The sequence below is a fragment of the Amphiura filiformis genome, chromosome 5 (genome assembly GCF_039555335.1).
Source record: "Amphiura filiformis chromosome 5, Afil_fr2py, whole genome shotgun sequence".
In the NCBI taxonomy this organism is placed as follows: domain Eukaryota; kingdom Metazoa; phylum Echinodermata; class Ophiuroidea; order Amphilepidida; family Amphiuridae; genus Amphiura; species Amphiura filiformis.
The window spans coordinates 33,367,444-33,389,119 of NC_092632.1; the positions used below are offsets into that span (position 1 = coordinate 33,367,444).

At 35.1% G+C, this 21,676-nt stretch overlaps 1 protein-coding gene across 2 annotated transcripts in view; it reads left to right on the top strand.

Moving 5' to 3' along the window:
- LOC140153007 (ribosomal RNA processing protein 36 homolog) overlaps positions 1-21,676 on the top strand; it is a 39,864-nt gene that overhangs the window by 15,529 nt on the left and 2,659 nt on the right. For both annotated transcript variants that reach the window (XM_072175580.1, XM_072175581.1), the window contains exons 4-9: positions 1,027-1,087; positions 1,927-2,019; positions 15,906-15,972; positions 19,389-19,493; positions 20,091-20,165; positions 21,288-21,405. In XM_072175580.1, the coding sequence (XP_072031681.1) occupies positions 1,027-1,087; positions 1,927-2,019; positions 15,906-15,972; positions 19,389-19,493; positions 20,091-20,165; positions 21,288-21,405 (519 nt within the window). The remainder of the gene's footprint in view (positions 1-1,026; positions 1,088-1,926; positions 2,020-15,905; positions 15,973-19,388; positions 19,494-20,090; positions 20,166-21,287; positions 21,406-21,676) is intronic.

Consider the following 21,676-nt stretch of genomic DNA (forward strand, 5'->3'; position numbering starts at 1 on the left):
GATACATGAAAAATTTCAACACACCAGTATGCGTACTAAAGTAACTAAACCAAGGAGTTTTATAAATGACTCCTACAATGGTCCTTCACCCCTTGGTGAGAAGTTAAAGTTGGCTGAGTTCATGAACCACTTGGTATTAACTCATTAAATCAAATAATACCAAGTAGGGTACAGAAAATAAATGGTTATAATGCATTACAACTCATGATGTGATGGTATAAATAGAATAGTTTGGTGACACCTGTATGCATACACAACAAAATGAATGTTTAAGCCGCCATTTTGACCATGTGAGCGTAAGGCGGCAAAATTTTAAAAGTCAAGTAAAGTGGAGATTATTTGAGCATAATCACTGAGAAACTGGTAAATTTACAGTTCAACATATATATAATAAGATTATGTGAGGATTGTATATGGATGGCAGTAAGCAGATCAGTTTTTCTACTTGCGTGACTTGACCTGGTTCCCCTGTGTGTATCACTTGATAACTTTCCGTTGCCACAGTAGTGCACACGTAAATCACACAACAGGCTTCCGAATTCCTCAGGCTCCAAAATGGTGATGTGACGTCGTAAAAACATCCAGGTTTAAAAGCCAAGAAAAAAACGGAAATATCACAGCAGAATTTGACACATAAGGTCTGATGGAGAAAACATCCACTGGAAACTAGTATTGAACCAAGATACAAGATTTCTGATGATGAAAAGCAATGAAAATGCAATGAAATATTGAGAGCACCCGAGAGGCACGTCCGCTCAGCATGCGAGCGATGTGGCACCCGGACTGTGAGCATATGGACTGGAAACCAAATGCACGTAAAATCATCTGGGAACTGCAGGGACTTGAACCCATGAACTCAGTGGTGCATAGTGTGAACAGAACCACTACACTTACCTACTTCTTCCAGCCTTGATGTGTTAAAGTTACTGACTGCACTAGGCTTAAAGTACAACATACACAAACATAACTTAGATCACATAACAACTTTGTAGAATGAATGCATTTGAATATATTTTTGCTCCACAGAGTTGTCAGAGGTTCCTTTTGAAGAGTTGCAAGAGTTACAAGACCGTGTTGGTTCCAAAGTGTAAGTATGATTACTTTCTCTCTCTCTCTCTCTAGGTGCCATATCCTAAGACGTTGGTGATCATGTCGTGCCACAATTCCCTGTTATAAGCCATCTCCAGAAGCTCTGTCGCTTTATGTTCAGCTCCCTTTCTTTTAGCCAGTCTTTCAGATTTGATAACCACATCACTCTCTTCCTGCCTCTGCTCCTTGTTCCTTCTATTCTTCCTGTCAATACTAGGTTCTCGAAACCATCCTTTCTGAGGATATGACCAAGGAATTTGAGCTGCTTAACTCTGATTTCAAGTAACAGCTTCCTGTTCACATTTGCTCTACTTAGGACATCGTCATTAGACACTTTATCAGTCCACGGGATCTTCATCATTCTTCTAAGGAACCACATCTCGCAGCTCTCCAATCTTCTTTTAATGTCTATGATTACTTTACTGTGTTAAAAACTGAATACAAAACTAACTCTGCTGTTACATGAGGTACAGGATTTGGATATTCTTGGTACATTTTATCATCCCCCTGAAAAGTTGACACTTTTTGTCAATTTTGGGTGTGTGCCACACCCTCTTGTCTACTGTAACAGACCTGATGACTTATGAGTAAGATGTCATTGAGTGATCAAAGGCCTGATTTGAACAATATCTCACATTACCTTGTGAAAGCTGGTGGGTGGTCTTTGCATGATTTTCCCATGATTGTGTCAAAGATATTGTATTGCAATTAGTAAGTTTTCTTTCTTATATTTTTGTTATTGCCTGGAATCATATACTCTATATGCTTTCTGTCTGTATCTTGACAGTATTTTATCTGATTTCTGATAATATCCATAAAATTGCTTACCCATTATAGGTACAATGAAGCACTGTTTGGTAGCAAATCAACAAAACAAAGTGCACCTCAAGGAATGCAGAAGAGGAGCTTTAAGAGAGCCAATAAAAATAGGTAACAATAATCCACAAATGTGACACCCTGATCCACTCAAACCAAAGTTGGACATTTTGAAAATTGCGCTGTTATCCTTCAGTACCTACGCTTACTGATGTTGAAATCCCTGGCAGACTTGGTTGCAAAGTTGTGAACTTTTTATAGGTCCGTTTTTGCATGTTTTTTTTATTGATTTCTGCTCCTTATTTTATTTTTGCCTATAACTGAATTTCATTATTGCTGAATTTGGTCTGAATGGAAAAGAATGTGTAACATATGCATAGCATTCACAGAGTTGGCAAGTTTCTCACTTAATTCCTCACTTAATTCCTATCACTCTCTTCCGCCTAAGGCAAAAAAAAAACAAGTTTGTTTCCTTTAGGTCATGCTCATTTTGTGTGTTATTTCATATCTAACCAACTCAGCTCTGATTTGATATTAAATATTTGAGATTTGAGGCATATATATAAATTTTGCCATACATCCTAACTGAAAAAATAAAAATAACAAAATGCATTTACTGTTTTGTTTGGTTTCCAGGCCATCTACATGTATGTACAGGAAAAAATCTTTTTTTAAGTCTTAGGATGATTTCTCCCAGGGAAAGAACATCAAAGATTTGACACAATATCACAATATTTATCAAGTTGCTTTATAGGCATATTGTGGCTTTTGACATACTGTGGCTTTTGACATACAAGCATGAAATGTCTGGTCCAAACAGTTATACCTAATTATGAATTTACATTTAATTATGAATTCTCTGCACCAAACCTGACTTTGACTGTCAGGTAAAATCAACCAAAAGTGTATGGGTAGGAACTTGTGTTCATGAATAAATTTTTAAAGAACACACTTCAAATTTGTTTTCCTCTTTCCCTGTTATAAATCCCTTGATGTCATTGTATTTGATACAATATTACACATGAATGCAGTTGAGGATTCTGTTACAGCTTGCTACCAGTAAATCTAGATTTATAGGGAGTAAGAAACTTTTTAAAAGTCCTTTCAAGTAGTTCATTTGCATTGTATAGTTCGTTCATAATGGATATGTTTGTAAGTAACAAACATTTTCTTTACTCGTACAAAGCAATGACTGATTTTCATGAAAGTTGATTTGTAGGTAGTGTTGGACCGGTGCAAGTATTGCTCATGTTGTGTGTTGTCATCAAATGTGCATTTGCAGATTTGCTTTTCTGGATAATAGCTAAAACAGAAACTTATATGTACAATAATCACTTTTCATCAGGCTTGGTATGTTGGTAGAAGCGGCCCCATTCTCTTAGGTCATGCATTAGGCAATGCAAGATCATTGACATACATTTGTATTCACCTCTAATCAGCAAGGTTTGCGAAGATTGAAACACTGGAGCAATATCATTTCTCCAGCCTTTCATATTAGAATTCCCAGTGTGAATAAATTTACTCCAGAATTAATGAAAAATATATTCCGCATCCTATGGGTAAATATAGGACTTGTATACCAATTGTAACGGTATCATTAAAATAGGTTAAGAAATTACTTTTTGCTACCAGTTTATAGGTGACCCCGGAGTGACGTCACAAGCCGTTGACCTCCGTTGACAACAAATCCGATTCAGAAGTCAAATTTGTAGTTTTCTGTGGTTTGTCCCTTTTCAAATCGGCCAAAATACTACCATTTCTATTTACTTCTCGACATGGGGCCTCCAGCCAACAACAAAAATAAAGACTCTCCTCTACATGTTCATGTGTTCAGCTTCACATAAAATGCAATTTTCGCAAAGTATTTAACCTTTATTTTACCGAAATCGGCCGAGAAATTTGCTCGATTCGAGGTCAAAACAGAACGTAAACAACTGAATGAGCTCTGCTACAAGTCTTCAAGTAGTCGCTCAGCTGCACGATCTATTGTGGGTTGAAAAGTGTAAGTGTAGCCGACTGTAGCGTCATGTAAAATAAGTACCCGGATGACCGGGGTGACCTATACACTACCTAAAAGAAAGCAGCATTAATCCACAGGAGAAAATTGATGTCATATAATTCATTCACTCTCATACATGTGCCTGTCATTCGGATAAAACATTGTGAACATATTCATTGCGATTTTTGATTACCATTTTAATGATAAATCATGTACTTATTGCAACATTTGTAAAGATTAGGTTTGTATAATTTCTCAAAGTTTAAATTGACTTTCAGCACAACAAATTCAAGTAACTTTGCCCATAGGATGTATGACCCATCCTATAATGTTGTGTTGGACTTACCCTTTTGTTGACCATTGGCGAGTTTTAGTTAAATGAGGATGTTGTATAAGGATGGCACACTCCAGTCTTTGATCGCGATTTAGTTTATTTTCAATTTGATTTTTTCCGATTTAATTTTTTCTTGATGAAGATGTGTGTCACACATCAAAAATTCAAAGTATGTTGATTTTGTTGTGCTAAACGTCAGTTTAAACTTTAAGAAATTGTTAATCATCAGCACATATGAACTTCATAATTTATAGAGTTTGATTAGATTCCTAAATTTCATATGTATTGTAACCTATTTTGTCCCAGAAATTACAGTCCTTTGCTTTATATCTGAACAAAATATCGCTTGCAGGTGTTTTAAACCACATACTTGGCCAACCAGTGCTGGGTTGATATGCAGGCCAATCTCTTGTTACTGTACGTTTTGATCGATGCAAGATATCATTGACAGACAACTGTTTCCTTGAAGTGTCCAGATGTTGCACAATGGATGAGGTTTGCGAAGATTGAAACACTGGAGCGATATCATTCCTCCAGTCATCTATGTTAGGATTTCCAGTATGAATAAAATTACCCCAGAACCGTATCAATCTTTTGGCTAAGTCTTTCTCTTCATCAGTATAGTAGAAGCCTTCCAAAGGGAGGGTATAAAATAGGAAGAACAAGTCAGAGTCATGACATGAGTAGTCTTTACACCAGTCCTCAACAAAATCCCAAACAGCCGAGTTATTGATTGCATGATCGAATACATAATGGTAGATAGGTATTGTTTCATGGGATTTAATATCCCGAGTTGCTTTGCGGATAGAGCATGTCCATACGTAATCACCCATTACCTGAGATAAAGTATCTCTTACGTCAGAGTATTCATTTATGGGGTACTTCAAATAAACTTTGAAAGTGTTTTTGCCGCCAAATAGAAGCAGGTACAATGGCAGCGTAGCTATTTTAGGTAGCTCAGTAGTAAAGGCACTATACACGGACCATCTACCTTCTTCTGATACACCTCCTAGGATCACAGGCTTCTTCTGGAAATCACCCACAGCAAATCGCTCTAATACGCTGGGTTCATTTCTGTCTATCACAGGTCCCCAGGGTTGAAAATACAAGAAGAGATTATCTATAAATTGGAATATCTTTTCTGTTGCATATGTCTGAGCTGAGACAATGTCGTCTGCTGATTTTGACCTTAAGCATTCTATATCTGCATGGTCACAGTCGAGGTATCCTGCAACCAACCTGGCCAATGTGTGTCCTTTATCTATGGAAGCTTTGGGAGATGTTATTGCTGCACTTTGTAAAATTGCCTGATGGAATAAGTCAGCACTTTGAATCTGAGTGAGATGAAGGGCTACACATTCAGCACCGGCACTACTTCCAGCCAGGGTTACCTTTTAACAAATATCAGAAAAAAGTTTGTAATTTAAAAAAAAAGTCAAAACAAAGAAAAACAAAAAGACTACTTTTTAAGTTTTCTTTAATGCTAAAATTAACATTGTACTCTTGTAATGTATTGATATTGTCAGTAAATTTCAAGAATCTTAAAATTTACCTTGAAACACAGTAATTAGGTGACTCTTAGGACCTCAAATTACAACGACATATTACAGGTAATTAATTGTGTTGAAATACCCAAGTTTCCATTATATTGCAATATTAAGTATTTCTAAAGATGTTCTGCAGAATTTCAAAGATAAACATAGGGTTGTAAAATCACTTGGTTATTCCTATTACATGTACTACATCCAAGCAATTAAAGCCATTAACTGATTCATAAGCAGTGGCCACACCAGGAATCTTTCCTAGGGGGTGCCTAAAATTAAGCATGTTTTGCCTAAAACAGTAGGATTTTTTTGTGATTTTTTTATTTGACTGGGAGCGGACAGAAACCAAAGCCCATTTTTATTATTAAGCATTAATATTTGTTAAAGAATTTTTCAAATGTATCACAAATTTATACCTTTCCAGGATCACCTCCAAAGTTTTCAATATTGCTTTGTACAAACTTCAATGCATGACGTTGATCTTGGAATCCATAACCGAGGTAGTTGTCGTGAGATGACTGATTAGTATTCAGTACCAGGAAACCAAGAGCACCTTAATGAAAGAAGAAAAAGGAATTATATATTATATACGTATCATCAGCAACTTTTGCTTTGCAGTTTATAAAATTCATGCTCATAATAATTTAGACAAAATATTAAACCAGTATAAACCTACGTACTTATGGGTCAAATGCTAGTAATCGAGCATGAATCCAAGTTTTGTAATTATTATGTTTTGATGAATCCAAGTGTGAAAATATTGGATTCAACACAAAATAATGATAAAATTTCATACTTTACACCCAATATTTATTGTTCGAGCTTTGAGTTTTAAAATATTGGACTCGACAATGTCTCATCCAATATTTTAAAACTCATAGCTCGACCAATAAATATGGGCTGAATCGATCAAATTATATATCAAAATTGATCTTATAGACCGTATCGAATAAACTCAAGCGGAACGGTATAACAATTGAAATGGCAGCCACGTTGGTTCTAAGTTTTAAGTGACAGAGGGACAGGTGTCTAAACGATTCCAAAACCATTCATACCTATCACATGTTTTATTGTATTAACGTGCGAATTGCCCTGTGGTACCTTATGGTGGACAGAATTTTATTTAAATGATGACGAGTGACGTAGTATTCGATAGGGTCTATAGCTCAGTGTTAGCAAGTAAAACCAAATATGCAAGCCAAAACAGCTACTTAATATGTACATTTCATGATGATGACACACAGTAAGTTAAAGTATGAGCAATATTTGTCCCAAACAGTACGTACATACATGTACCATGTTTGATGCAAATTGATTGTTTTCTACTTAATAAAGTTTAACACAGTGCAACAAGTTAAACTCAATTTACCCTTGCTGAGAAATGGACCAATCCATGTTATTGTTTACCGGGTCAGATGTCAATCATTGTCATGCAGATAAATTTGTATTGTTTGGCTCGACCCGGGAACCAATGGGATTTGCCGCCTTCGCGGGTTTCGGGCGTGATTTGGTGGTGATTTATTCACTGTTGGTTTTGTATTGGACACAACAACAACAAAAATTTTGCGTCCGAGTGTTTTCAGTTTCTCTGTCTTGGGGTAATAGATATTACCCTTTTTGCTATTATCATACAAAAAAATATGCAAATGAGCTATTGAATATGCATATTTGATGACAGCACACAGCATGGACAATACTTGCCCCAATACTAGCTACATATCAATTTTCATGAAAATCAGTCATTGCTTTGTAGTAAAGAAAATATTTGAAATGTAAATGTAACATGGGAATAACAGAGAGACATGATGATTTAATGAGCTGCTAATTGCAGCTAAAAACATCAAATGATCAAATTATCTGCCCTCTTGGCATGTATACCACCATATGATCAGATAATGGTCCTATAATCCTACCTAATCTATAGTTTGGGACAACTACAACACTTGATGTCATCGCTGCCAGATATCGGCCATCAAAAGAGGAGATGCTGCCGAATTGACATAGTAAGAGCCACCATGAATGAAGACCAGTACAGGAAGTCTAGATGCAGGAGAAGCTTCCAGTGGAGTAAAGATATTCAGATAGAGGCAATCTTCTGATGTCTGTATGTGAATTATTTGCAAGAAAAAAGGGGTTACAAGCTGTTATTAAGTTAACTCTGTGGAAGGTTCGCTATGTGGAATATGAAATAAGGTTAACCATAACCTTAACCCTTACTCTAACCCTAACTTAAGTAACCATAAACCTAGCCCTATAACCCTAAACCTACATGTAGCTCAAGTTATTTCATACTCGACATAAGGAACCTTATTATAATTAACATACATGTAGCAAACCTTTGATATAGCGAGCCTTTGGTATTGTGGGCAGACAGCAAAGAAGGAATGCAAGCTGCTTTTACAAAGTTGCAAAGAAGTTTATAGAATCCGTACCATTTTCACCTGATGTGGCAGTGACATCAACACATTGAGGCAGCTTTTTCTCGCACACATCTATGTGGCATCTTTAAACGTGTATGTGTGTACGTCACTGCCACATCATGGTGAAAATTGGTATATAGATGGTTTATCTAAAAATAACCATGATTTTGGTTTTAATCTTTCTACATTTCCATATATATTTCTATAATTTTTAGTACACTTATTTAATTACATTTCTAACAAAATATTGTGTAGGCAATATTTCGTAATGTATCATTGTAATTTTGCTCATACTCTACATTTAGTATGGAATGGCCTCCCACATACCTTGGCTGGACAATCAATGGGCAGTGGGTTTACACCTTCACATATCTGTGGGCAGCCAGGTGGATTCTCCGTTGCTAGACGTACCTCTGGTGCCCATGGTACTGGATCTTGTGGTGCCTTCCATCTTAAATCTCCTACAGGAGGAGCAGCAAATGGAACACCATAAAATGCTTGGGCTCCGTCTGAATTTAAATAAACTCCTTCAACAGGACCAAAGGTTGTATCTACTATTGGACCAGCTTCTTGACTTGCCACATTACTAGTGAGGCATAAACGTACTAGTACTAATGTGAACAAAACACAAATTTTCATAGTGATTTGGTGTTTGGTGCACCCGTCTTAGAGCTAGGCCGTTCTCTACTATCAATTTTTAATGCAAACGTATGTAAACCTTGATTAGCACAGCCCCTTGGATTATCCCCAACGACCTACTGAAACTTGCTGGACAGACATCTGACACTAACGTGGATGAGTCATCATTTGTAATATTATATAGTACATATCATAACAATGGAATATGGACCCCCGATGAAGATCATATCACTATACTATGTTATCAATGCGTTTGCAAATAAGTGAACTGATAGTGATAAAACTGTTTTATCTATTATTATCTGTATTTAATCAGCAGTATAAATTATGTAATTTATATGTATTGAACTTTGTTGATACTGTACGGTATTAGACATAAAGTGGCATTGAGTATGGTACATGTGTAGTTGTCAGGGTTGTAGCTAGACCAAGTTGAGTGCCGGCTAATTTTTAGCTCATTTGCTCGCAAATGTAGCTATAGGTGTAGTCCATATTTCTGTATGTTTTTTACTTTCTCTTGCTACATCGTTTGACCAATGGAGCTGCTAATTTGAGGGAGCAATCTTTGCATGATCGTTCATGATTGTTACTTAATTAGCTAGGAAAATTCGGACGGAAAGTGTGATTTTTGGAGCATTTTCTTACGAAAATTTTACCAGATTTCATAGAATAGTCTCCTTTACAGACTGTTTGTGGTGCTGATCATATTACAAACACTGTTCAAACTCCTTGATCTGGCGATTTTGTAAAAGAGATGTTGAGTTTTAATTGCTTCAGTGCGGCTTCAATGTTTGCTTTTCAGTGTTGCTTGCCATACATTTTGCAAGTCCATAGATATTGCACCAAGGCTAACTAATAACTCAATGGTGCTGCTATGTGCTAATAATGTGTAATTTTTCCAATTGGGAGGTTTTTGGGGGACCAGTAAACAACTATAAAGGCTTAGCAGTCATAAAATACTGAGCAAATAAACTGAGAGCTAATTAAATACACTTAATTAGATCAGGCAAACATGTTGTGAAAGTAATGATATCGAGAAGGTCGTATCTGCAATAGCTACCCTATACATAATCTTAAAAATAAAGCACTTGACAGCTATTGCATAAACCCTACCTAGATGTGTTTTTACAATTTTGTATAAGAGATAAAGTACACATTAGGGGTTTAGGGCAAGAAAACCCTATCTGCAATAGCTGCCAGGTGTAAAATGTGTACAATATAGAATGCAGAAATTACCCAAATGTCTATATATGGAGCAGCTATCACTGCAAACCCAGAACGTCTAAATTCAGCAAAACTTCTAGTATTGGAGATTAGATATGAATCTAGAGTATTAGCCTTTGTTAAACTGATACTGGACAAAATTACTTATGGAAACAATTATTATAGACACATTCATGGTCTGCTAGCTCCCTCCCAATTGGTTTGTTATACACTTTTTCTGAAGATCACTAACTATTATTCAATGTTGATTGTTGTACAACTATATATGTAAAATTACTGCTCAAATAATACTATTACTGTCTGTTCAATTAGCTTAGATTCTTGTATTTTTAAGATATTTGAAAAAATAAAACATTGTGGTCAAAGTCATCAAAGAAAAGTGTTAGCACAGCCTTAGACCCAACATGATTTATACTTTTCAAATTCTAAAGTTCAATTTGAAACCCCATTTCTTTTCAATTTTGGTCTTTTCCCGCGATATTTTTATAAAAAGCCGTAGAACATCGGGTACCATAAACTTTTTTGAATCAATCCATTTAGTGCAATCGGACGAAAGTCATAATAATTAGATGCTTTGAGATAGTATTTATTCGACCATCCGCATCAGGAAGTATTGTCCAGATAGCTATATTTGTCAGTAGGCCTAATTTGTGTTGAAACCCCACTGTTGAAACATTACGTTATTATAAAAAGGGTTTCCAGAATAGGCCCAGCTTATATAAATACATTCCTTACTGTTTGTTTGTTTGTTTGTTTGTTTGTTTGTTTGTTTATTTATTTATTTATTTATTTATTTATTTATTTATTTATTTATTTATTTATTTATTTATTTATTTATTTATTTATTTATTTATTTATTTATTTATTTATTTATTTATTTATTGTGTGGGTCTGTGAAGGTGTAGGCCTAGGCCTATTATAAAACTACAATTTTTTTTTTTTTTTTTTTTTTTCGTTTTGTTTGTTGAATACAAACTATGTGAAGGACATTTGGAAACAAAAGAACTGTTGTACAAGAAAATATTATTTAAAACAATGAGGTTACAGAAAACAATTCTTGTAAAGTCACTGTATATGAAAATGTCAAGCGAATGCTGATATTCTTGGAAAGGAATGATGGTATTAAACATGTTAAACAAAACTCAATTTACATTGTAAACCAGTTGAAATAAGAACGAAATCCATAATTTTATTGTCATTATTTAGGAACAAAATAATGCTCAGCATAATCATAATGTTATGCATAAAACGTAATCGCGCATATAATTTCGTGCAACAAAAACCGGTGAACCATTGTCACCTATAGATCCTACCCAATAACCGGAACGGTATTACAATTATTGAATACCTGAGTGGAAGAAGGGCCCAACTCCAATTTTTTACCAAAATGAGTTAGACCCAGCATTTTATTGCCAGCAGACTGTTCTTCCTTATGTGTGAAAGATGAGCCAAAATCCACTCTCTAAATAGTCTTCCATGTACACTTAATCATGGTTTTCATGGAAGAAAGGCCCAACTCCGTGGAGTTGGGCCCTTCTTCCACAAATATAGGGTTAAAGAGGAATTTTGTTCATCCATGAAATCTGCTTTTCACTACTATAAACTTCCTTGCTAACATATTAAATGAGTTCTACTTGTGCAACTAACGGTGATTACCTGATTTCTGTAGCTATTTATAACACGGAACTGGCACTTTCAGTATATTAGTGGAAGAAGGGCCCAACTCCAGCTCGTATTAAGACCTGTACCGTTGCCATGGAAACATATATAATTTCGAATGTATGTAATATTGTGTGTTCATGTATTAAAGGTCCCCTGAAGATGAAAATATTCTGTCTATAAAACTTTTCCAAATATTAAGTTTTTTCTTAAGGGATCCAAAATGAGCGTTTATTGCGTTTCGACAGTATTTTTTGTGGGACATGAGAGCACCTCAGACCTATCGAATTGCATTCTGAATACGAAGCATGTCTTTCTGATATCAAATAATTTTCATTTTTTTTAAATCACAATATAATACAAATTTTATGACAAATTATAAAAATTGATATTTTTCAAATTTTTGATATATAACAGTCCTCGAAGTAAATTATATAAATCTAATGATATATTCTTAAAGTGTATGTAGCAGGGAGGAAAAGCCGACGGTCAATTGAAAATTTTGACCTTTCATATTGAAGATATGGATTTTTTCCCCAAAAGACCTAATTTTTTTTTGGTGTTTTAGGAAAAAATCCATATCTTCAATACTGAAAGGTCAAAATTTTCAATTGATCGTCGGGCTTTTCATCCCACCTACATACACTTTAAGTATAAATCATCAGATTTATACAGTTTACTTCAAGTACTGTTAAATATAAAAAATATCAATTTTAATGATTTGCCATAAAATGTGTATTAAATTGCGAATTTCAAAAAATCAAAATTATTTGATATCAGAATGACATTCTTCATATTCAGAATGCAATTCGATATGTCTGATGTGCTCTAATGTCCCAAAATAAATACTGTCCAAACGTTCATACCCCAGCCCTTAATATCTCAAAAACAGTTTTGATGGAGTTGGGACATTCTTCCACTCAGGTATTCAATTGAAATGACAGGACAGATTGGTAGACAGATTGTTTTGCTAAATTGGATTAGGGTCTATGCACTAAGTTGAGAATGGACCGTCCCACTCGATTTGTGAAAAGGTCGCGAACCCTTTTGGTGGACCCAAGTAACTGCCTAAAATGAGGCAAAATTGAAAAGAAATGGGGTTTTAAATTGAACTTTGGAATTTGAAAAGTTAAAATCACATTGGGTCTAAGGCTGTGCTAACACTTTTCTTTGATGACTTTGACCAAAATTCTTTATTTTCTCAAATATCTTAAAAATACGAGAATCTAAGCTAATTGAACAGACAGTAATAACATCACCATTGAAATCCATGCTTATTGTTTGCTAGCAATTCACTGAACTGGAAATTGCTCCTTTGCAATGATTTATAAGAGCCCACAATGTTACCCATGTTTGCTTCTTATCCCAGAACCACCCATGTGTAAAATGCACCCTATGCTGTTTTGGGCTTAGTAGTGTCTAATTTTGAGTCTATTTATCAGACTACATTTGAGGTCTGATCTTCTGGATTGTATACTCCCCAAATAGTGGTCTAAATTTGTGCCTATATTTAGTAATTAATCCCTCATTGTTACTGCCAAACCAATTTTAGAGGATCTGCTGAAATATAGGCACTTTGGGTTTGCAGTGTATGGTCCTCTAAACCCTCAATATAATTGAATACCTGAGTGGAAGAAGGGCCCAACTCCATAAAAACTGTTTTTGAGATATTAAGAAAAAACTTAATATTTTAAAAAGTTTTATAGACAGAATGTTGTCATCTTCAGGGGACCTTTAACACATGAATATACAGTATTACATACATTCGAAATTATATATGATGTTTCCATGGCAATGGTACAGGTCTTATCTGAGCTGGAGTTGGGCCCTTCTTCCACTAATATACTGTAAGTGCCAGTTCTGTAAGCAGATGTGTTATAAATAGCTACAGAAATTTGATAATTATCCATTAGTTGGACATGTAATATGTTAGCAAGAAAGTTTATTGAAGTGAAAAGCAGTTTTCATGGATGAAAAAAAATTCCACTTTAACCCAATATTAGTGGAAGAAAGGCCCAACTCCATGGAGTTGGGCCTTTCTTCCATAAAAAGCATGATTAAGTGTACGTGGAAGATTATTTAGAGAGTGGATTTTGGCTCATCTTTCACACACAAGGAAGAACAGTCTGTTGGCAATAAAATGCTGGGTCTAACTCATTTTTGTAAAAAATTGGAGTTGGGCCCTTCTTCCACTCAGGTATTCAATTGTTTCTTGTTTTTCTTCTCACCCAGTTGTTTGTCTCCAAGATAAGTACTTAGTGGTCCAATTAACATTATTGTTATCTTATTGACTATGCAGCTCGTAAAATTTTGGCCCTGCTTTATATTAAGGTGAGACAGGTGTAATCGGTTTTTGTGTGAAGATCATAGAAATTTAAAACTTGGTACAAATTAGTAATTGATATAAACAAAAAATACTCAAATGTTAAGGGGGTACTACACCCTTGCCAAATTTTGTGCCTATTTTTGCATTTTCTCAAAAATTATAAGCGTATTGGTGACAAGTAAGATATGTATATTATAGGGGCAAGGACTACAACTACTGCACTGGAAATTTTATTTCAGCACATACAACAGTTGTGGAGTTACAGTCAAAAATGAGGGAAAACCAATATTTGATCAATAAATCAATAACTACTTGACTTGAGTTGCTGAATTTTCAGTGCAGTAGTTGTAGTCCTTGCCCCTATAATATTCATATCTTACTTGTCACCAATGCGCTATAATTTTGAGAAAATGCAAAAATAGGCACAAAATTGGCCAGGGGTGTAGTACCCCCTTAAGCATATTAATTAACTAATTTGCATATTTAATTAGGGAAATGAGCTACAGCACCATTGGTGCGTTTGTACTATCAAATTAGAGTGCTGGCTCGGGGCACAATCTTTTTAGCGAACATGAGGGATCGGGGAATAGGAAAGGGGTATACCCCCAAATTTTTTTTTTGGTTTTTTACTCTTCATGATGAATAAATCATTTGTGGGGGAAAAAATTTAAATTTTTTTTTTTTTGAGTGCCGGTCCGTGCCGGTCGGCCCCGACCCCGCCGACCGGCGTGGTTACAACCCTGGTAGTTGTTTCTTGACTTGCCTTGTCGCATTACCTGATAAACAAATTTCAGTTTCAGTTTATTTTCACCATACAATTGGTGCAATATCAAACTAAAATGTGGTGTGATGAAGCAAAATCAGCATGAAGTCAGACATATTCAATTTTTAGAGTGTTATAGGATTGTAAAAAGCATTTGCAAAGCTACATTTTGCAGAAAAGCATGGAAGAAACCCCCATTGAAATTGGACAACCAGTTTAACAGATATGAGCAGTTAAAGAGTTTTCCAAACGATTGGAAACAAAGGAAATATTTTGCTATATCTCAAAATTGATATTTCCTACTTCCAACTGATTTTGCTTGATCACAGCACGAGTGACCACATCACACTAAACAATACTGAAAAGAAAATTATTATAAAAGTTGAAATAGAATTCAACTGATTCCTTTCTGAAAACATTGCTAAAGGCATAGTGTTAAAGAGATTTGTGAAAAAGATGGTACACATCTAACAAACAAGAAACAAACAATGAAACAACACAAAAGAATAATAGGTATTGACTTTTTTCAACACAGATCTATATGGTCACCACAATGTTTGGTACTTAAGTCAAAATACACACTCCCAACATTCTAAAACTAAAAGGTACAAAATATACATCATAGACATCCCAAATGAAGAAACTGGAAAAGTATCTTTGGTCCGCTGCATTTTTAGCTGCGATTTTAGCTCATTGAATCATTGTGTCTCTCTGTTTAATAGTTTGTTTGTTAAAAATTACATGACATTGTCTTTACTACAAAGCAATGACCAATTGTCATGAAACTTGATGTGTTGAGGGCAAATATTGCTCTGGCTGTGTGTCATCATCACAGGGACTGCCTTTTGAGGAGAGCAAGAGCAATCACTCTCTACTGCTCTCCTTAAATATGAAATAGGAGAGTGATTTTTAGCTCTCCTTAGTTGACCATTCTCTCTTTACATTCTATTGTAAATGCTCTAATCCGCTCTCCTTGAATGCTCCAGAAGAGCTATTTAATACTCTCCTGCAAATTCCAAAAGACAGTCCCTGCCATCAGATGTGGGTATTGTAAGTAGTTCATTTGCATATTTATGTGATTTTTTTTTTCAGACCACAAGAAATTTCATCAAAGAAACCTGTATCTAGATTTAGAGATGTTTTCCAAACCAAGAAAAAGGTAAGACATTTGTTACTGTAAAAGATGTTAAGGTGATTGTTTTACTCATTAAAATGTTAAGACTAAGGGAATGCTCATAAATACTTTGTGGGAAGGGGGAAGAATCAGGCACTTGCCTGTCAAATAAATTACTGATCCCCCTTACGGAAAATATTTAAAACCTCCCTGCCACTGTAGGTCGGGAATAATGTATAGTAGATATTGTATAGATGCTAGGCTATCGGCCCAGGGGTATTTAAATGTTCCTCCTAGCACTGAGAATTGAAAATCTGTGCTTAATTAACTTCTATACTAGTTTCAGCCAGAAAAATGACCAGGAAATTAAAGAAGTTCCTCCACAAATTAAGAATGATCGAATCAGAAAATCCTAATCCTATATGCAAAAAAGTACAGTTGTGCTGATCCGTCACACATTCATTTATGGCAAAATGCAAGTAAACATTGCCTCACAATGTCTCTGGCAACGCCATATCTGCCCATTTTTTGGTCACTCGTGGAGGAAAGCCTCTGGATGAGAAAATCCGCGACAGGTGTAGGGGCCAGTGGACCTGGACTAACCAGCTTTAATGGACTAGCCAACTCTATCTAATTAAGGGATAGAAATTGACCAGAATTGCCCTGTGCATCTTCTTTTTTAGACCGTTAAACACCTTAATCTGGGGCAAAAATAGTGGGCTAAGTGGAAAACTGCACAATTGTCCCAGTAAAACAGGCCAAAAACTATGGCCACCACAAACATTTTCATCACTGTTTATATATGCCACTGGGGATAACAGTAAAAAGCAACAGTGATCAGTGAATAATAGCACTGCTTAATCATGATAATTAGTAAAAAAAAATGTTTGTCCCATCAGCCGGTTTAAACCTTTCTTGGTGTCTACACGGTCAAGGTATAGAGGTTAAAGGAGTATTTCGTGATCCTAGCATCCTCTTTTTATGACATTTTTCAGTACATATCCACGAAAAAAGCCTATTCCCAAAATTTCAGTTGATTCTGATTTTGCGTTTGCGAGTTATGCATGATTATGTGTATTACACTGCTCCATAGACAATCGTTGTAATTTCGTTCTGGTGCACCAGAACGAAATTCAAATTTCACGATATCTTTGCAAAAGCGAATTAATCTGCAAGAAATATTTTGTACATAAACATTATGTAGCCAGAGGTTTCCAGTGATATAAAAATCTCAACTTTTTTTGAGAAAAGTGGGGGATGAGGCTGTGGATCACGAAATGCCCCTTTAATACTAAATTAAACAGTTTCAATGCTAAACTAAACACATAAACACTCCTAAACACTTATGGTTAGCAATTTTTTTTAAACGGTTGCGATTTGGTAGTTCACAGCATCTTGCGAATGGCAGTGAGCTTTGGCAAAAATTACATTGATCCATTCTTAGCGAGCAGGTAGAAGAATTCAAATATCATAGATATACTTTTTTAGGTCCTGTGGTTCTTGAGTTATGTTGTGAAGAGGGCTGAAACAACATAGCTTTTGTAAAACGCACATAACTCATTAACGACAATAAATCAAGCAAAGTTTTTAAAGTATATGATTTATAGAATGAACATCAAAGTGTTATTTTTCAATAATATATTGATTTAGATAATGAAAATCTATTATTTTTTTTGTCTGCTTCGACTAATACCTAGTCTACCCTTAATGGCGAACACATCAAATCATTTGGATATTAAACGTATAATATATATTGCTTGTAGAAAATAAACACCTTAGTTCATTTAGTTCACTGTTTAATCTTTTTTAATGAAATTTTTTAATGAAACTATGATGAATTTTATACAATTTGCCGGCAACTTATGCGCCTTTGCCTCCCTTAAATTGCAGAAATCTTATCACATTTAGAGAATTTACGTCACTTTGCGACATTTTAAAGAGATATTAGGGACACGCATGCATTTCATGCAACATTTAATACAGAGTTTTTTATGTGTTATTCATTTTCATGATTAACATTTTTTAAACATTATACCATGTAACTTGATTAAGGTAGGGACTGAGTCCCGGGAATTCGAGTCCCGCCCGGGTAGCCTAGTACCCGGGCAGGAAATCCATGCCCGGATACCCGAAATTCCAAAAAAAAAACCTAGTTCTATATGCTAGGATCATTCATGGTTGACTTATAAAAAAATTAAAAAAATTGCATGATGTTTTGTGTTTTTAATATGAAAATTGATATTTATCAAAATGCATTGAATTTGAATGCATTTTCATATCATTAATAGAGTATGACATGAATACAAAATATCAATTTTCATATTTTTTATATTTTTTTTGTTGCAATTTGGTACCCGGTACTACCGAAAAATAAACGGGTACCGGCACGCGAAATTACCGAAAATCCCAACCCTAAACTTAATATCAGAAAACTAGCTCTGTACTTTCATCGAGTTGTTAAAACATTTTTTTAAATTATCATTCCATTTTACAGAAATTAATTTCGTGCAATTTTAGGCACCTGTGTGCATTTGTATTCGTTTCTTACATTCTGATTAACATTGTTTAAACATAATACTATAAAGTTAATGACATTAGGGAACCTGGTGTGTACTTTCATGGAGTTGCATGTAATTAAAATAATGACAAGTCAATTAAATGAATTATACATTTACCCTCCTAAATAACTCAAAGCAATTTGTTCTCTGATTAACATTTTATAAAACATAAATACCGTTAACCAAACATTTTTGAACCAGGCATGTACGTGTACTTTTAATAAAGGGATTGGCATTTCATATGAAACCTACCATGAACCACCAACAATTTGTCCTTACGATGATAGTATGGGACAAATGTGTGCAAAGCACTCAAAAATGTCCATTTTTTAACATGGGCCAAAATACTCTACTGGACTAGTATCTCAGTCAGATAAGGTGGGGTTGACTCCAATAATATTAATATATACTCAAAAAAATGAGACTCCCCCACCCCTTTGGACTGTTAAAAAAATTTGACCTCTTTCTCTGCTAAAAAAATTCAGACCCTTACATATTCTCTGACCCCACCAAAGTAATTATGAACATTCCCTAAGATACCTAATCTCATCACACGGTACAAACAGGATCTTTGAGTGTATTGGTATTTCACAAAATTCATGCCTAATTAACTAAACTAAATGATGACATGGGGAGGCGGAGAAATCTGGGGGGTACTCAAATTACATTTTGACTGGACCTCTGAAACCCCTACCCATTTTTCGGATTTTTTTACCTAAAAAAACGGCTTGATTTGACAGTTTTTGCCTTTTTTTTCAAATCTGTAGTTTCGGATCCATGTTTAGGGTTTCTTAGGAAAAATCAAGTGGCACCCTCAGGTAGATATACAGATCCTCTATTGATACATGAGCTGAGTGAGGAATAACTTGTAAATATATGCTTTAATATTGTAATTACTTTCAGATTAATAGAGATCCACGTTTTGATGATTTATCTGGAGAGTTCCATGAGGAGTCATTTTCTTCAAATTATAGTTTCATTAAGAATATTAGGCAACGAGAAAGACAGGTAAGCAGTCTTTTTAAAAACATTTTCTCATCTAACATATTGCAGTCCAAGCTCTTTTATCTGGCCATGATATGACCAAGCATTGCCTTGGTAAGTGAAAAATTTGGATAGTGAATTCTGCGTAATTCTGCATGTAATTTTGTATTGAATGTCCAAAGTGCTAAATTTGGGGCAACAAAAGATTACTCAATATGGGGTAATTAAGAGCAGAGTTACTTAGAAAGATGGTTATAGTGTTGTATGCAACATAGTCCTTAATGCTTCAGAGCATGAAATTAAGGTGTCAAATCATGTAAAAACATGATGATGATCATGCAAATATCAGAGAGATCTGTATAAATGACGTCAGGATAAGGGAGGTTGGACTCTTATGATTTTGTTTCTATAAAAACATTCAAAAACTTTATAAACTACATATAACTTGAAAATATTATAAAAACAAAAATGTAAAATCTTTGATCAAACGTGATAGGATTTTAGTAGCTTGTGATCTTTGATCAAACGTGATAGGATTTTAGTAGCTTGTGTGTTAAAGGTGCAGATGACAATAAACTTATTTATTAGTTGTTTCTTATTTTCTCACTTATTTCTTTTCAGCAAATAGAAAAAGAAATGAAGAAAACCAAAGACCTTCACAGAAAAGAGCAGCTGAAAAGTTTAATACAAAGGATGGTAAGTAAATGTGACAACCATGCAAACGTCAAAACAGGGCACTCTTGTAGGGGTACATGATAAGAGGGAAACAGCAGGATTAACCTGATCACACAACAAGATGAAACAAAGTCTTGTACTAGGGAACATGTGCTCCCAACATCAAAATGGACATGAAACTTGTGAAGAAATGATAGGTTCCCTTAGTTGTCCACAACCAACTTAGTATCGTGAGCACAGACATTGACTGTTATTATACTGACATTTTTATCAATGATTTCTATGTCATGAAAGATGAAGCAAAAGATCGTAATGGCCCCCAGTTAGTTCAAGAGATTGGAGCCAACATGACACAGTGCACTACCACAAGCTGTTTCAATCATGGTCCCATTGTGTGTGCATCTTGCTATTTGGGAAAAATGCATAAATGATCTCACTAGTTCCCCTCAATCAGGCCACAGACTCTAGAAAGAATCTAATCATGCTTCAAGCTTGCTGCCCGAGTATTCACAGCCTTTTTGAAACATGCTATAATATTTAGGATACAATTTCCACCTCAAATATAATTCCTTTTGTATAGACCTTTTTCTCAGACGTCACAAATCAATCGATATTGGGGTCCAACATTCGAGTCATCAGCACCCAAACGCAAATACCGCGCCGGCGCGCGCGATCAACATTGCGCCACGCTAGACCTCCTGCAAGGAAGTGCCAGCTCTCAGAACGCGTTTAGTTTGCCACGGTGTAAAAAGTAAACAAAATTGTGAAACAAAACAAAGATTGAATTTTAAATAGCATTGCGGTTTTTCCGTATCTTTTGTATTTTATGGCATCAAAACAAACTGGAACAGAGGTAACTAGTATACAGTTCCCGTTTAAACAATTATTTTATGGAAGCTAAAGTGAAATATGACAAAATAGAGGAGAAAATATGCAGTATTTAGTGCTTTTACATCGTGGACATGTGAGAAACGCATGTGTTGTTTGTTTACATCTCAGACCCCAATATCGATTAGGTGACGTCATCAGAAAAAGGTCTATATAGGTACAGCCTACACAATAGTCATACAATGTGCCAGTCATACCTAGCATTGTGTTTTGTACTCTATAAATGACTAGAAACATGCATATTTCTTCCCATAGGATCAGCAGGAAACAGCTAAAGACAGGAAAGATAAAAGCAAGATTGCGGAGAGGGAACATAAGAAACAGGAGAGGGAATTGGTTAAGCAGGGAAAGAAACCATTCTTCCTCAAGAAATGTAAGTGTTTACTGTATTGTAAGATTTGTAAGAATATAACATTTCTCACACATATTCTATCATCCTACCAGACACAAAATCAACCAAATTATTGTGAGGACACTGCATTAAGATTATGGCTATATTAGAATTATAAATGGGAACATTTTGAGCATGACAAATTTAGGTAATTAGAGAATTTTCCTGTTCCTGCACCTTTCGGAATCAGGTTATTGTAGTGTGACAGAAGTACAGAATTTCGCTATTCATTATTGGTGTTTTAAAATCCGTC